General features: G+C 37.3%; 1 protein-coding gene across 7 annotated transcripts in view; it reads left to right on the forward strand.

The window, feature by feature from the left end:
- Positions 1–18,192, forward strand: part of LOC117942269 (protein diaphanous homolog 3-like) — a 166,691-nt gene that overhangs the window by 26,015 nt on the left and 122,484 nt on the right. For all 7 annotated transcript variants that reach the window (XM_034867767.1, XM_034867701.1, XM_034868086.1 and 4 more), the window contains 9 exons: positions 6,398–6,472; positions 6,809–6,878; positions 8,943–9,079; positions 9,848–9,953; positions 12,347–12,457; positions 12,989–13,107; positions 13,339–13,455; positions 16,836–16,954; positions 17,050–17,114. In XM_034867767.1, the coding sequence (XP_034723658.1) occupies positions 6,398–6,472; positions 6,809–6,878; positions 8,943–9,079; positions 9,848–9,953; positions 12,347–12,457; positions 12,989–13,107; positions 13,339–13,455; positions 16,836–16,954; positions 17,050–17,114 (919 nt within the window). The remainder of the gene's footprint in view (positions 1–6,397; positions 6,473–6,808; positions 6,879–8,942; positions 9,080–9,847; positions 9,954–12,346; positions 12,458–12,988; positions 13,108–13,338; positions 13,456–16,835; positions 16,955–17,049; positions 17,115–18,192) is intronic.

The raw sequence follows: 18,192 nt of genomic DNA on the forward strand, positions 1-18,192 counted from the left end.
AAGTTTGGCTAAAATGAGCAGTATAACAATGGATTTAGAGGTAGTACAAATAAAGTTTGGCCACAAATTCTACATTTTCAAAGATAATGACAGGTATTCATCTAACTTTGTTTATTATTGTGGTTTGCACAACAGTTTATACTGGTGTTGAACTGGACTGCATTATATCAATAATGTGTTTCTGAAGTTTTGACTATCCCTTTAAACCAACAGGAAGGCGGAATAATATTTGAATCACATTTCAATACAAGGCATTCCAGTACACCACTACTGCATTCTACCACCTAAATAATAAACATGGTTAAAGTATCACCTGTCTGGCACGGTCCATCAAAACTATTATCTTTTGTAAAGGTAGAAATTATAGCTGAGCTGTTTTATTGGATTGCATAGCATTCATTGGCTACCCAATAATAGTGCATTGATACACACATTGCATTTTTTTTTATGTTTTAATTGCTTTTCATGTTGTGGTAGGTTATGTATTCTGTCATTGTAGATTGTAGGGATGAAGAGGGTCTTTTAAGATTGACCTACGAAAATGATTATAATGTTGTGAGAAATATGCTTTTGGGTTGTCTAAGGAAGGCATACACTGTTGGTAAAATATGTCCATGATATAATATTCAAAGGTACTGTAGTGTAGAGCCTTGTGCGGGTTTTGTTTTTTTAATCTACCGCTCCCTGTATATTTCTGACCATTACTACCCGTCCCCACAGTGTGTGTGTGTGTTGGGTTCCACATCAAGACATTAGATCGATTGACAATAGATTGACCATTGATTTTGTGTCTTCTCCCCTCCCACAAGGAAACTAGTTATTTTACTGTGTAGTATTCACAATATGCATGCCTGTCAGTCAATAAGTAGACAAATTACATTCTAGTCTATAATTACATTCAAGTGCAATAATTAGTTATTCTAGTGCAATATAAGGGCAACGTGACATTGTATTCATTTATTTATTTCACTTTTTTTAGAACATTTTGTTGGCTGTGGTTTGTTTTGTTCAGGTTGTTTTTAGTTCCTTTCATTTCCATGTCTTTTAACGCACTCTCAGACTAATTTAATTAAGTCCATGTTGATTGAATCCCTCAAGTCGCCGTAGGAGAAAGGGAGGGGGCACAGTACCCCTGGAAAGGAGAGAGAGAGAGAGAGAGAGAGAGAGAGAGAGAGGGAGTTGAGGAGTGTTAAAGCGTTGGTGTTTAACTGGATGCTCCGTGTGCATTGTTGATTTTCTTATGAAACCAAGCTAGGCAAAGCTAACAGTCGGTTACCGCACCGATCAGGAGCAGCGCTCCTGAATCCCGGGATCCGCTGGCTAGTTTTGGACCGCCCGCTCCTAGCCGCAGCCCTGTTAAAACCGCCTGCTCCCGCAATGTTTGTGTTGGGCTCCGCAGGACCCACGGGATCTCGATCCCATTGCAGTCCTCTACTGTAGTGTGGACATGTAATTGTAAACAAATGTATATTATACTTTTTTTTTTACATGTTTCTCGCGAAACATGTAAGTGAAAATTTTTTATGTTAAGATGCAGCCCTAGTAGGTGCCTTGATGAATTGTCTCGCAATTTGAAGATTAAAAGATTTAAAGCTACCTTGCAATTTTTGTTAAAGGGAATTATAAAAAAAATGTATCCCATCTTTTAAACCATTAAAAAAAAAACACTATAGCAGAATTTATTTTACTTTGATACCTTACTTTTAAGACGTTTTAGAAATGTGTTTTTACAAGCGTTAATAGAGTGGCATCAATCAGTCCTCACTGAATAAAACAACTTGTATTTTTATTTCAGATGTTCCACATTGCTGTGCCTTCAGCCTCCTTCTCTTTCTGTCCCTGGAGAGCCCTCCTCTAGTCAGTTAACTTGCTCTACTTGGGACAACATTTTAAAGTTAATTTTTTATTTCTGGCTCATAATCACTTTAGCGGAGTGCAACACTGCTGCACTGCCTGGGAACCTTGGAGGCATTCTCCTGAGACTGTTAGAAGTCAAGCTACCTTAGCTGTGAAGTTAGCCAGATAAGGCGCCTCATTTTTCTCCTTGATTTATGACTGTTTTTGTTTCCCAGGGTATGGGATGATAAATTTGTTTTCCTTTTTAAAAAAAATTTTTTTTTAATGCTCTCTCCCTCGTTCTATTTCTTGGTGTCTTTCTGAGATGATAGCCCTCAGTCAAATACTGCTGTGTTTCGTTTGCATCTGTTGATGGTGACATGATTACAGTATACCTTTTGATCTGAAGTGAGCAATAATGAGTGTTTATCAAATACAAGTAGTTTGCAGTATCTCTTCACATCTTGAGAGACTGACCAAGAAAGTCATGTTGAAATGTTTTTATGCAGTGTTCACACAAGACATAGAAGATTGTAATTAGCCACATATAAGTGTGTCAGTTGCAGATGGACAGCTGCTACTAGAATCATATTTCTATACACTTTCTAATCAGTATGTTGGAAATATACTACTCTGGTTCCAGAACTCCAATTATTTTAGCAATTCAGTTTGGTCTGGTGTTGTGCTCATTGATGGTGGTTTCCTAGGCAGGCAAAACCTCAGCCTAGCTTTCTGGATGAGGTCAACAGAGGTCAACAGGTTAATCTAAGCTATTTTACAATTAAATAACATTCTACTTTAATTGAGATGACGTTTACTGCTGCTAGCAACCACTAGCGCACTTTTGTGTCAAAAATGAAAATGATGATGACGCCGACATCCATTTATGCTGATTGGTTACTAGCTGATTTGCACCAATATATTTGTAAAATATGCACACTACCAAAACTTTCTTTATGGCTATGAAAGCATCCTGTGTAGAACTGCTGGGACTTATGTAAAGATGGAAGGGACTCTGGCCACTCTGCACTGATACTGTACATCACTGTTCTGGGTCCTAACTGTATGATGACTAATGACAATAACAACATTAGCAGCCTTATTCATATGTCTTAACCATTCAATTGATTTGTACAGTGTGAGCGTAAAAGTAAGGCACATTTAAATGCAGTCATAGTTAACACAATCTACAAGATCAATAGTTGTACAATGTCTGCCCAGCTGTATCTGCCTTATCCCAACTCTTCCTAACCATCAACTACCTTCCATTACCTTCCCCTTTTCACTCATGTGTTTTAAGACAGATGTCTTCAAATGTGTTGCAGCAGACCCTGACAGAACAGGCTTGTTGGTTTCCTGTGCAATAATTCCTGCTATAGATCAACTGATTATTTTCCTTGGCTCTCTGCCTCAGCTGCCAATGAGGAAAAACTAGCACGCAGTTGCCACTGAGTTATGCATTTCAGTGAAGCTCATGACAAGAACCCCTGCCTTTCCTGCTCTATAACCAGAATGGCAGGCTACATAGATTTTTTTTTTCTCCAACATGAGAGCCTGATGACTGTACCTGCCTTGACTGCAACCTTTCTCCATCAGAATGGCAGGGACCCTTTTTGTCAGCCTCTCTTAGCCAAGTTCTCTGAGAACCTGTATAAGGATGTTCCTATTTTCTTGCCTTTTTGCTTTATTTGTCAGAAAAATTACACATATTCAACAAACTACTGTACTTCCTGAGCTGTGATGTCTAATGATTAGCTGATGTTCAATGATGATGGTGATTAAAAAAAATACCGATGATCACTACTAGGGCTAAAAGATTTAAGGAAAAAATTCTACTTCATTCTATTACAAAAAGTTTATCTAGAAGTTTAATGTTGTCTGTGTAACAGATTAAACGTGTTATGGAACATTATAACACAAGACACCATCCAAACTACTTTATATCTTCATTCAATGAACTTGGATATGAATTTCCAGGGATGTGTAACATTATTCCAGCATTTATCTTATTAAAAAAACACTAAATATACCAATTAAAAGAGGAATAAATAATGTTATACCACACATTTAACTAACTATTCCACATTCAATCAATTTTGGCCTTCACCATTAGCTAATTGCATTTGTTCAAATAAAAGATTTAATAATGATTATCCGTTGAGCCATAATCATTACTGTACACTTAAGACCGTTTAGACTCGAAGCCTTTGTGACATTTTTGGAAATGGTACATGGGCCTCTGTTTGAAACGTTTTGCCTGTTAGTTTCCTTATCAAAAGTTGGAAGCACCAACGTTAGCTAAGTAAGCTTACTTAAGACTAAATTATCTGCTGCAGTCAGAGCGCTGCCTGGCTGCAGTGTTCATTGGTCTTTTTTAATTTAAAATTGACGGGTTGAATGCGTATTGGCAGGTCATCATCGCTGCAAACGTCTCTTGTATGTAATGTCTGTATCGACCTTGGAGCTCCAGCATTTTATTTGTTGGTAACAAGGAAAAGTAACAGTTTTTAATGTTGAATGTCTTTCTGTTTTGATTGTAACTATGAAATCTCAAAAATTTGAATTGCTTTCATTAGGCAAAAGCATATTGCTTCTGTTTTGGTTTGCTCCACTATTACACACACTTTGGAAGTGGGAAGACTGAAATATTTTATTTAAAGGAAAGCCCTATTTTCTGCGTAGTGTTAACCGTTATCACATCGTATGTGGAGCCAAAAAGAATTTAGTAGCCCAGGCCATAGTTCACCTTCTACATCTACATCTAGGCCTGGGCTGTACATTGATTTAAAAACTTGCGTCAATATATTATAACAAGATATGGGATCAGACAATCCCATTTATATCGATATAGTTTGATATTTCGTTACATAACCCATTTCATCTGTGGAGCTGTGTTTGCTTCTCTCCTCTTACTCCCCGCACAAACCCACTCCCACACTCACTCCTGCAACAGCGCCGGTCCACACTGCTGACATTTGTCTACAGTTTAAATTGTTACACAGCTCTATATCTTGTTAAGCATGACAGGAAAACCTGTTTTTCTACCAATGTTTTTTCTCTAACTTTCCATTGTGGCAGCAACCATGGTGAAAAACACGGCGGAAACACTAAAGGGCCGTAGTTACTGGATGTAACTTACTTCAGTTCAATGACTAGTAGTGTGTAAGATGGCACCAGATAGACCCATGACCCATGGCCACATTGTCATAGTTGTGGAAAACGCGGCATAAATGCAGAGTACGGATGATACAGACATTACATACACAAGAGGGTTGCAACGATGTTGACCTGCCAATACGCATTCAACCCGCGCTGGACCCGTTCATAACGAGTCAGCCATCACTCTGTCACTAGAGAATCCACTCTTCACTGAGTATGTTTACATGCACACTATTATTCCAAAAACAACAATATTCGGATTTGATACAGGTCATGTAAACCACATATTCCAGTTGGATATTCCGAATTAAGCGATTTCCCAAAAAGGTGGGATATTCAGGTATTATTTTGTTTTTAGAGGCATTGCTTGGACATATATACAGCACATTTAGATTATACGTCTCAATCTGGGTTTCCACCGCAGGCTTATGGTCAGCTCTGTGCGTTACTGTTGTTGAAACTTTCTCAGATATATTTTTATTTAAAATAGGCTATTGTTTTTTGATAGTTTGTGTTGCAGCTATATATTTTCAAACAGGAAAGAAGACCCTGTCTTTGAATTTTATGTTGATGACATTCTGTTTTAATTAAAGTGCTTGTTGTGACACCTCACATGTGGCTTTGGTCTGCAACTGAACATTTAGCCCACTCTGATAATCACCACAGATATTTCTGTCGGAACATTATTGCTTGCCTAAGAAATATATTTTGTTGACTAAAACACTAAACGGGGACTCTTTTGCTCAACTTTTTGGGGGTATTTATTTTACATCAGAGATGCAGAGGTTGTTAGTGTGTAGAATTTTGTTCTGCAACACAAATCAGGGCTTGATCGATGCTTATATACTTTATTGGGCACCATTAGATTATTTCTGGTATATTGATATTTGCCTACATGTTGGCCTAAAAGTGCAAGTAGTTCTCTCCATTCAACAGCGATAAATGGGAAGTTTATTTTTTATTTTCTATTTTTGTATTGTCTCGCTCACTTCCTTTTTATTAATTATTTAAATAATAATTCAGGGGATAATTTCTTAAAATTTTTTATTTTCCTCATGTGTTTATTCTAAAAATATATTTGTAAATTCTAAAATATCTTAATATGGTTATCTTCAAATTCAGTATTGTCTCTGACTATACACTTTGAGATAATACATAATAGATAACTGTGTCTGAATGTGCTTTCTGATATTTCCTTCCATCTAAAATGTATTAGTGCAGTTTTTCTTATGATACATTCTATGTTTACAAACTTCTGCCTTTATACTCGGCACAAAATACTGAATACTACCTGTGTTTTGTTTTTTTCTGAAGCTTTCCACAGTGGCCGATGAGTATGAAAGTGGTGTTGTCAGGTGTCAGTCTAACACTGTTGGGATATTGATTGATGTTTTTGTTTCAGTTGGGTGCAGAGCTTCGGCCATGAGGGTCTTGGACTGCTGCTGGACATTTTGGAAAGGTTGCTGTTCAAGAAACAGTAGGTCTATGCATTTACTCTTACCTGTCTCACTTCCATATGGATTTAATCAGAGTCCTTTATCTGGATATATGACAATGCACACACATTTTCACCCTGCAAACAATTTGTAGTCTTCAAGTCTTCATGGACGCACAGTATAGATGTGAAAGCAGTTATAAATAGCCTATAGGCTAATTATAACTACTGTATGTGACAATAAAATTTGTTATTGTTAAAATCAACAGATAATTAATCGTGATCTCAATATTGATCAAAATAATTGTAATTATCATTTTGGCCATTATCGTGCAGCCCTACTAACTGCTCCTCTTCACTCTCCCTTTCTGTCCCTAGGCAAGATAAGCTTGACAAAAAGAATCAACATAAAGTTGTCCAGTGTCTCAAAGCCTTCATGAACAATAAGGTAATGACGATAAAGTTGTGTTACTCTGGTTTTATAACAAGTTCCCTGTTGACATCCCATCAGTTTTTTTTTAAACATCAAAGTTATGATGTTATCCTGTAATCAATGGTCAGTGTTTGCAAGTATTTGTTTTAAAGAAAACAACTAGAAGGAGAAATGTTCTTCAGCTAATTACATTTTTTGTTTTACGTTATATACATTTTTCAATGAAAAGCTGTGACAGGAAGACTATACTAATCTGATTCACAGTTTAGTCTTGGGAAGTGTTTGTTGTGGGCGTAATATCCCACATAAGCTTCACTTGGTAGTGTTTGCAAATTTATGTACCTTGATTAAGTCATTGAAGGGGCAAGTCGTGTTTGCAGTATCACCAGTAGTCCCCAAAGTCAGATTGTAAATTATTCCTACATTATTGTTGTTAATGAATGGAATACATTTTTGGATTATCTCAGTTTTGTCCTTTAACCCCTTGGGGAAAAAAGTATCTGGAATAACTTCTTGTAGTTTGAGTTGAATCTGATCTCCAAGGGTAATTTTAATCCCATCCACATTAACATCTGGTGTTTTCACACTATTACCAAAATAGGCGCCTGGGATTTCAATTACAAAGAGTTTATGACCAGTGGAGGAGAAGATAAACATCAATATGGAGCCGATTCAGGGGAGTTTTACTAATGTCCTGATGCAATCGGGATGGCACTGAGTGACACATATCTGCACATATCTAGGCTTCTTGTTCTGTACAGTATATAATGACAACATGATGATATTCTGTGATAAAATAATTCCATTTACGGTCAGTGGACAACAATATTGAATTATTGCACAGGCTTAAACACTTTTGCATAAAATTATGTTTTGTGGATGTAGCGTTATTTCACAATCATTTCAGCTTTTCCTCCTTGGATGATGTTAGTCTACAGTTACTATAAAAAAAAAAAAAAAATGGAGTGGTCACATGGAGCTAAAACCCAACGGAGATGGATACAAAGGCGCTCTGGCACAAAGTGTGCTGTAAGGTCTCATGTAATCCTGCGTCTCAACAGGCGCCAGATGCCAGCATTTACCCGTAGGCCTCTCTGTCAGCCCAGACCTTTCCCTGGCTAGAGAGGCATCTCGGGACAGGATGAGCCCACAATGCCAAGAAGACAGGTGTTCTCTGCCAGCTGTCAGTGTAGACTTTTATTTTCTTCTTCCTTTCTGCATCAAGTCACACAGTTGCATATTTTCTTTTGTCTGTCACTTATGCCATAATAAGGTCATAATAAAAGGTACCACGCTGTGAAATTGCCCTTTGAACAGCTTAACACTTCCAAGAAAACTGATTTTGCTAATATAGATTAGATGTACTGTAACTGCATAGTTACTATAAATGTATAGCAGCTCTCAGCTTTTACTTCTTTCCTTTTCATTACTTGTTAGTACCCGCTGACTTTTAATTATTGACACTGTTAATCTACTATATACTGTACTGTTTATGTGAACACTGGTATTGAGGATTTAAACGATCACCTAGGGTTTATAAAGTAAAGTATAGCATGAAGCACAGCAAAACTATAGGGAACTATACTATGATAGATGGAACGGAAAAGTGACAGAAAAATCCAAACTGTAAATAAGAAAAAGTTATGTACACATAACTGTACATACACGGGTAATATTTGAATACCACATAACTTGGTTAGCTGACACATCAAACAGGCAAACTGAAAATATGATTAGAGTGCTTAGTAAGGCTTGGTGTACTACCAGATCTACAAAAGCACTGTGTATTGTTTCTATTAAAAGAGAAAACATTTCTTCATGCTTTATTTGGTAATATAAAGGCCCCTTTTATTGCCATACAAAGATCAAATTAAAAGTTTTACATATGTACATAATATAAAAATTGTCCTGAACATTTTTTATTATTAATACAGTCCAACCTTTTTTGTAATGATGGTGTTCTTGGAAGACTTTTGTGTTAAGGTAATACGATTTGTGTTACTATTTCATAGACCATTGTAGTTTTATTGTTGCAAATGGCAGCATATCCGGGTAATCATGTTTTTGTGTTTACTGCAGTATGGGTTGGATCGAATCCTGGGAGAGGAGAAAAGTCTTGCATTACTGGCAAGAGCCATTGATCCCACCCAGTCTGCGATGATGACTGACGTGGTGAAGCTGCTGTCAGCCATCTGCATCGTGGGCGAAGAGAACACGTATGTTCTGGCTTCATTTGTCCATACTGTCAACAGAGCCATGTCTTTACTGCTTTTCTGATGTTGAAATACTTTGTATGGGCTTACAACTACCCTTTATTAATATATTTTTATTATCATTCAAAACAAAGGCTTACAATATAAAAAAGAAAGCATTAAACAGCCAACAATTTGCAAAAGGCTGAACTGCCATAATACTGTCATTGAGTTAAATATTTGTGAGTAAGACAAGCTTGTGATTTTGCGAGTGCCATTGTTACTCTCAAAAGTATCACAGTACTGGTTCCAATATACTCTAAATTGACAAGGTGTCTCAAGAGATGTGTCTGGTGTAAATGAGGTGTTTGCCTTTTTTTGGTAAATATGCAGAAAATATTTTCCAGGCGAACTAGTTTGTGAGATTTAAAGCGACTGCAGTGCCATATTAGATATTACAAAAGCCATTTTAAGAGAAATTCAAAAAAGTAACACAATATGCATTTGTATGTATAAGATTCCCAGTAATGATATATCCAGTTGAACAGAAGTTGATTTAGTTGTAGAAATTAAGTAAGAATTGAATTCATTAAACGTTTTATCAATTTTAAATTGTCATCACAATCCTATTCAAATCTTAATGTGTTACAGAGCTACAATAATAAAAGTCCCTTAGAAAGCCCATTTACTTAGATGCAATCGAATAAAAGAGTGCTCATGCTCAAAATCTCTTTCAATGAATTCTTGTCTTTATTTTCTGCCAATTGTTCCCTCATGCATGTTCTCATTTAGTCTGGAAAAGGTCCTGGAAGCCATCACCACAGCAGGGGAATGGCGAGCCATCGACAGGTTCAGTCCCATTGTGCAGGGACTACGAGATCGCTCGGTTCAATTACAAGTAAGTGCAAAGTACATGTTTTGTACAGCCATTGACACCTTTGCTATTTCCCTCATATATCACTGAAATAAAATATGGAATGTCTGTAGGAGGTTGACCATTTTACACAAAGACATTTTTAGTTTTATGTAAAATCTGGGTATTAAGAGTTGCAAATCACAGATCTGGTGACAATTGCAACATTAAAGCAACTACAGTATGTATTGCTTTTATTTATCACCTTTTTTGTATTCTCGAATTATTCAGTGCCTAGTGTTTAACTATTATTAGATCAAATTGGTTTATGCATTAAATAATAACTTGAATGTCCTAGTTAGGGTTAAGTTAAGGGTCAAATAAGTAACTGCAACATAACAAGGCAGTAATGTAAACACAATCATTGTGTAATGGTGGTGGTTGCTCAATTACTGTAAAATAAAGATCTTCCATGATTTGCAGTTGCCAAATGTAATAACATTTACTGATACTGCTAGCAAAACCAGGCATTATTTCATTGTGCAATAAAAAGCAAAGCAATAACCGTTGCAAGAAAGAATTTAGAAAGGAAACAATGACGAGAACACAATAAAAAACATCAAGACAACCCCAGATTTCTCTAATCTATACTTAAAGAAGCTCTCCCTTTCTCATGTTTCAAAATTACTATATTGTAAACTCATAATCCCTCCCCTCCCTAATCCACTTTATGGTTTGAGAAATGTTTACCTGTCTATGCATATTGATCATTTTATCATCAAATGCTCTACTTTTACATGTAATCCCTGTGTTTGTGGGCATAATCCTTCAGATGTATCATCTCCCTGCTGATACATCCAGTTGAGATATTGCATATGCGCTGCGTTAAACAGGGACGGCATCGGTTTGTGTCGCAAAAATGTATTTCATGATTACAGTATGTTGTCTGCACTTTTAATTGGTAGCTAAGGGATGTGAAGAGACAGAGCATTCATCCAACACACACACACACAGACAGAGCATCAAACTCTAGAATGCATTAGAATTTGCTCCTTTGGTTGTTGCGTATACTCATGCAATGACCAATGTTAAAGTTAATTAAAAGATCATATCTCTTTAGCCCCCTGTAGAGTTATCCTTAGGATTTGTATTCAGTTTGCTGTAACTACCTTTGACAGGTGCAAAACTGTAGGGACACTATAAGAGGGTGGAAGCAACAGTAGAGGGATGTAGTGAGGGAAGGAATTTATGGTTTATTATTATTTCCCACTTTCTTAACACAGGAGAGCGGTTTCCTTTTTAACCCCATGCATTATTAAAGCACAGAAACTGTTATCCTAACCATGGCTCTGTGGCCAAAGGCTTTCTTTCTACTTGACGACATCTATACACCGTCCCCCCTGGCAGCCTTTGGCTTAAGGAGCGTTTGCATTTAGAAAATAAGTGTAAATAGACAAATAACATCACTGGAATCAAATATGTCCACATTTTCAGTGTTTTCACATGTTTGTAACCAACCTGTGCATTATTCTCAATAAAAAGCTTAGGCTAATGTAGATGGTTATATACACATAGTAAATTATTAAAAGATCTGATGAGCTGTGATCAAATTACAAATTATGTAAACATTGCAGTGATTTTTCTTAATCCCCCTTTGTCTCTTGTTATTGTGTCTCCAGCTAGTTTCAGTTTAAGATTTGACTTAAAATGAATTTGTGTGTACTTAAACCAAAGGATATGTGGATGGTAGGAAATCATTTAAATATTTGTTACAGTCTTTAAATGTGGCCATTGCACCCCACTCACATGTCAAGTAATCTGTATTATGATGTTAAAATGTTACTTTGAAGACCGGTAATAACTAAGCTTGAGTGCCGTGACAAAAGTGGCATCAAATTGAGAATGAACTTGGAAACATCTATCCTTCCTTGACTCAAGCATTGCGATACCCATTTTTATTTATTTATTTATTTTCACACATGAGTGGATTTCTTTACTGATCAATAATTCATTTTTCTGTCTGTGTTTGCCTGGCTAGTTGGAAAGTCACAGGATGCAGCGGTCCCTGTGCAGTAAACCAAACTCAGAAGGGAGGGGTGGAAAAACAACTTCCAAAAGAGCGAGTTTGCCCTAAAATTGACTGTTGGTTAGTTTTGTGCACAGGTCTGCAGTTGTTGCATTAATATTAAAATCAGCCCCTCTAGTTGGTGACTGGAAAAAAATAGACATGCATTAGTTATGGTCCTCTGCTTCCAAGGGACATAACTCATGCCGGCAAGCTTTTCATCAACTTCATCAACTTCTGGGAGAAGAAGTCAATCGTCTCTCTCTCTCTCTCTCTCTCTCTCTCTCTCTCTCTCTCTCTCTCTCTCCCTCTCTCTCTCTCTCTCTCTCTCTCTCTCTCTCTCTCTCTCTCCTGTGCACCCTTCATGTTGCAGGTGGCATGCATGCAGCTCATCAATGCACTAGTAACATCCCCTGATGAACTGGACTTCAGGCTGCACATCAGAAATGAATTCATGCGCTGTGGCCTGAAAGAGATATTGCCGGTAAGCAGCACACACACTAAACTCTTATACACACACACACCAAACTCTCTCTCACACATACACTACACTCACACACAGTCACTCAAAACTCACCCTCACCTTGTATTACTATTTAAATGAGTTGTCCACTTCAGTGAAATATTGAAGATGTGCCCCACCAAATATTTTATAAAACACGAAGGAGGGTTTGCACGTCCTCCATCTGTGTTAGGACCCAGAAACCAATAACGTTTCTAGTGCCTTGGCTAATAATCTTCCTACTGGCTTTCATACCATCTACCTAACATGTTTATCTGTCGTAAACATTGCTGCTGTAACTGCAGAGAAGCAAATGAATTAAAATGAGAAGCTGGTCCCAACACCTGTTGTTATCATGATCAGTAATGGCATTTAGAATGAGCTTCTTGTCTTTACTTGAGCTTGATACTTCTTTTTTGGTGTTGATGTCAAGCCCTTCCCTCAGATTTATTTAGCTTTAATCTTTTAATCTGTTTTGCCTTTTCATCTTTTTCTACCCTAATCCATCTGTAGCTTCTGACAACCATCAGGAATGAGGCCCTTGACATTCAGCTAAAGGTATTTGAGGAGCACAAAGACGAGGATATGATGGAGTTCTCTCACAGGTTGGAAGACATCAAAAGTGAACTGGAATATCCTTGTCAATATTCCAAACTGACGCGTTTAACACTAAGTTCTAATTCAGTGTCTGTTTTCTTGTAAGAATGGCTAACATAAAGTACATTTGAAACGTACATAGCATCCAGCTAAGGTCAGTTAATCCTAAAAATATACAATTCTTTCTTTCTTTTTTCAGTAGTTTCTACTTTTTTATGTTAAAATGCAGTGTTTTGGTTTACGTACAAGTCCTTGACTCTCTACACTGATGCGGGGGACGTGTTCAGTATTGTACAGAGCATGGTGAAGGACAGCAGTGCAGAGCCCTATTTCCTGTCTATACTGCAGCACCTGATGCTTATACGCAACGACTACTTGGTCAGGTAAAAATCCGCAGCACACTCACAGAAACATTAATTATCGAAAGTGTGATGGAGAATGCAGTTTTTTGCATGACTGAGTGACATATCGCTTTTTAATCTCCCATCTTAGCCAAATGCACACACAAGTGAAGGTCTAAGTGGCTTTTGAACACTCGTAATAATGTACAGTGATTAAGACCTTGTGTTTTCTGAAGGTCTCACTCCTTCTGCCTTAAACCTCCTCAATGACACTGGCTAACAAAGAGAATGCTGTCTCTTTGATCTCCAGTCCATCTACTGCTACCATGGCTCCAGAGTATTTCTCGTCTCCTATTAACGGTACTTTTCAAAAGCGTATTTCATGTTGGTTCGCTCACAGCTGGGTGTGAGTTAAACCTTGGCTTGATCAAAAGATGGAGCTCTAATCTGAAGAATTTGAAATGCATCACCACCAGTTTTTCTCCCACCCAAAATCAACACCTAAAGTGACTGGCACTCTACACTTGCTCTCCATAAGCTTTCTTCATCTGAAACTATTATGAAATGTTAACATTGGTGTTATGAATGCTAACATTGCGGCATCTATTTTCGAAGCATTAATAACAGCATAAAAATACTACTGTACACACACTCACTACCCTCCCTATGTTCAGGCCTCCCTAACTATGGCATGTCTAGACTACACAATCTTTTTTTATCTTCTGGCAGATAACCAGCTGAATCACATAGATGACAGTAACAGTTATACATTTCATGTAGGCTTTTATGGGCAATAATTCAATATTATAATTAATCATTAGAATCTATTGCTAAAACAATTAGTCAATTGACCATTTGCTAAACCCCCTCCACTGAAAATCAAAAAGTCCAGTAACACCTTAGCAGCTGTAACTAGCACTCTCAATTTGAAAGAATGAATTATGAATGAATTAAGCATTGTGTTGAAGACAGTCTGCTCTGTGTGCTGCTAACCTTAGCGTGTTATCTGACGGATTTCAGCAGAACACGGCTGATCCAAGCCGCACTGGCGCCACGGGGGCAAGACACACACCATTTATCTAAACACGCTGCCGTGACACGGGGCTTGATTGAAATCAGGAAAACATATCTTTAACCAAGAAAACGTCAAACTAATTTGTTAGTCCTCATCCTAACAGCCTTTTCTCCTGAAAGCATAAATCCGAGTTCTGTTGTGCTTGTCCAAGGGTGCAAGTTACACAGCTAAACAGGGTGATGTTATAATAAAATAAAAGTGATCAAAATAGACTTTGGGAATATTGAGGAACTTTCTCACTCTCTCTTTTATGGCTTAAGGGACCTATTAAATCAATGTATTGATAATCAAACAAATGTGTCTATTATCATGCAAGCAAAATTTTAGATTTTGACTTGGTCGTTCGGACTGAGATTACCAAATGCTTTCAGTGCTTGAGAGTAGGCCAGCACGATTCGGGGGAAAATATGAATCATGTTTTTTTTTTTTTTTAGCTTACAATTGATATTACGGTTCTCTGCCACAATGTTTTGACCATGAAAAAACAGAACATATTGGAGAGCATTGCAGAGCTTTAAGACCTATTTTATACAGTCTATGTTTGAAACTCACAGAAGAAAGTAGTAGTGTTTGTGATGCAGTCGGGTTGAACAATTTAAATAAAAGTCATAAAAAAATCAAGTATTTAAAAATTAAATCGTGAACAGGGTGAATCGAGATCACAGTTTTAGATCAATTAATCGTGCTGGCCTACTTGAGTGCAGTAATCATGTATAGATACATCTAAAATAAACATGTATGCATTCACAACATCACCTTTTAAAAGAAGTATTGGGACTGACATTGGCAAAACAATTTTGTATAATATATATCTATGTATTAATATTTATAACAAATGTAATGAAAATGCATAGTTTAATGGCATTAGTGATTATATATTTCCCCCCGATTCTCATACAATATGGTATAGGTCTTTAGACTCTTATAGTTGGATTTAAGTTTTTTTTTTTAACTCCTCAATACCTCAGGCAGTTTCATACCCTTGATGTGAATCATTTTCACCTTTGGCACATGCGACATCATAATTTAATGTGATCCTTTTAATGCACCTCATATCTCTCCAGACTGACGGGTGTAGGCATCTGTATTTATTTGTATCCTTAATGCCAAGAACACCAGCAGCTTGACAGACAACATGCCTGATTCCATTTGATTGCCAATGATTTCAATGTTCAGCTCACCTTCCAAATCATATAAATGGTACGCTTTAAGATCCAGTGAAAGAGGTGGAAGACGGTGTCCCTGATTTATTGCGGTTTTTAAGCCTCAAAGTTTTAGTTATTGATTTGGTGTAGAGAGGTTTGGACTCTCAGCGGCATTGTGTTAAGATAATGAATGAGCTGATTAAACAGACCCTTTCCCTTTAACTTGGAATAGCGCTGTGGCTCCCAGCCTTGCTTACCATCTGTTGTTGCATTATGATATCTTCTGTCTCTTATTTTGACATGCCATTGGTTATTCTGTGATCAATGCATTTAACAGATCCATTTGAAGCAATTTAACGGCAATTACTTAGCACCTGGTAATAGGTTGGTGTGTATGACTCAGTACCATCAAAACAGTTCTTATAGTAAGGTGTGAGTGGTGTATAAAATAGTTTTAAAGTTGTTGTATTTCCAAAAGAAACCAAAAGCCCCTACCTTTTCTAACATCATGCTTGCCCTATAAACAATTCCAAGAATTAAGACAGTTAGCCTTTTTATTCATCCATGTTTACATCCTGAAAGAAAAACATACTGTATATCTGTTCACTTGGAACACCGTCTCTGTCCGTTGTCTGTCCTGAATTTAGCCCCACCATTCCTGTTTTCTTAAATGTTACTTGTTTGTTGCTGTCTATTCCTCTTCCCTATTATCGTTTTTTCCACCCATTTCTTTCTAAAGGGCTGGAATATTGATGGGAGTTGGGATTTAGTGTTGGAGACAGATGTGTAAGAATTATGGATAGACCTGATTATCATGTCAACAACATTCATGATGTTGTTTGAGCATGTAAATGGGATGCTCTGTCATCTGGTTTAAATCCACTTGTGTTAACATCTTTCTTCGATTTGACTCACTAATACATCATTATGGTAAGTAGCCTTGACTTGGAACCTCCTGTAATATTTAGAATATCTATTATGCAATGACTCTGATTGGTTGTTGGAAGTACATTATTCACTAACCTTCCTTTTCTGCAGACAGTTCAGTTCCTCTCACACCCGAATCTGTCCAGATAACAGCTCTTCTACAAATGCATAGACACGACAGATTCAAATTATAAAATTAAATCAAATAAAAGGTATGTTTTTTTCTCTCCACTTTTTCTCTTGAACTATGTTGTCTCACTTATCCTGACTCTCAGGCCCCAGTACTTTAAGATCATTGAGGAGTGTGTGTCTCAAATTGTGCTCCACCGTAGTGGCACTGATCCAGACTTCAGTTACCGCAAGCGCCTAGATGTGGACATCGGCCACCTTTTAGGCAAGTCAAAACTTCTGGCAGTTGATTTGCATTAGAGATATATCAATAACACATACATTGTTTTCATTTTTTTCATCTATTTTTTTTGTTTTCAGAGGTGTGTGTCGATAAAGCTCGAATTGATGAGTATGAACAAAGAGCTTCAGAACTGGCAGAGAAGGCAAGTGTTGAAAAAAAAAACTATATCCACTACACTTCCTGGCCAAAACAAAGCTTGTAACACATGCAGCCATTTAATTTTGATTGGCACTATATAATCTAAAATACATACATAACATAACAATACAATACATAACATTAAAGGTCCCATGGCATGAAAATGTCACTTTATGAGTTTATCAGTTCCCCAAGCCTGCCTATGGTTCCCCAGTGGCTAGAAATTGCAATAGGTGTTAACCAAGTCTTGGGGATCCGGCTCTGCCTTTGAGAAAGTGAAAGCTCAGATGGGCCAATCTGGAGTCATGCCCCTTATGAAGTCAAGGTTACCTCCCCTTTCTCTGCTCTGCCCCCGCCCAGAGAATTTGGCCCACCCATGACAGAGAGACATCATGGCTTTCAAACTAGCAAAGTGGCAGTTGGTCAAGGCCACAACCCCGGCCTCCATCTTGCCCTCCTCCTCAAAAGCTACAGACTTAGAAATGGCACATCCTAAGGAAAGCTCCTTGTGGGACTGGCTCTAGGTGCTGTAACTCTGCACCAAGGCTGAATTTTGGAAAAGACAGTATTCCAATACAGTATTAGTGGGCCACTAAGGCCTAAACAAAAGCATCCAAAGAGCACCATGTCATGGGAACTTTAACACTGAACTAGACATGACACCAACAATTCCCAGGGGCTCTGGTTATAAACCTAGTAATTCAACACTTTAGCCAACATACTGTTCATTTGCAGCTATCCCGCAGCAGAAGATGGCTTTAACTGCCCTGATTCTTTTCCAGAAACACAAAAATAGGTATTTTAAAAGTGAGCATTGCATTATTTGATATTGCTATAAAATAATATCAGGTTATTATTACCTTAAAATATTGCAATCACGTAAACTAAACATTTTTGTAATGCAAGTTAAAAAAATGTTCATTTACTCTAGATTTTTCAGTTTGAGAACAGTGATATAGAAAAACCCATTCTTCCCATATCACACTACATAAATGATACGTTTCTTCCCTACTTTTTATTGTGTGCTACAGCTTGAGGTACTACAGTTTAAGGGCCATCTTTTTATGTTCATTGCAAAGGCA

This window comes from Etheostoma cragini, chromosome 1 (assembly GCF_013103735.1).
Source record: "Etheostoma cragini isolate CJK2018 chromosome 1, CSU_Ecrag_1.0, whole genome shotgun sequence".
Classification (NCBI taxonomy): domain Eukaryota; kingdom Metazoa; phylum Chordata; class Actinopteri; order Perciformes; family Percidae; genus Etheostoma; species Etheostoma cragini.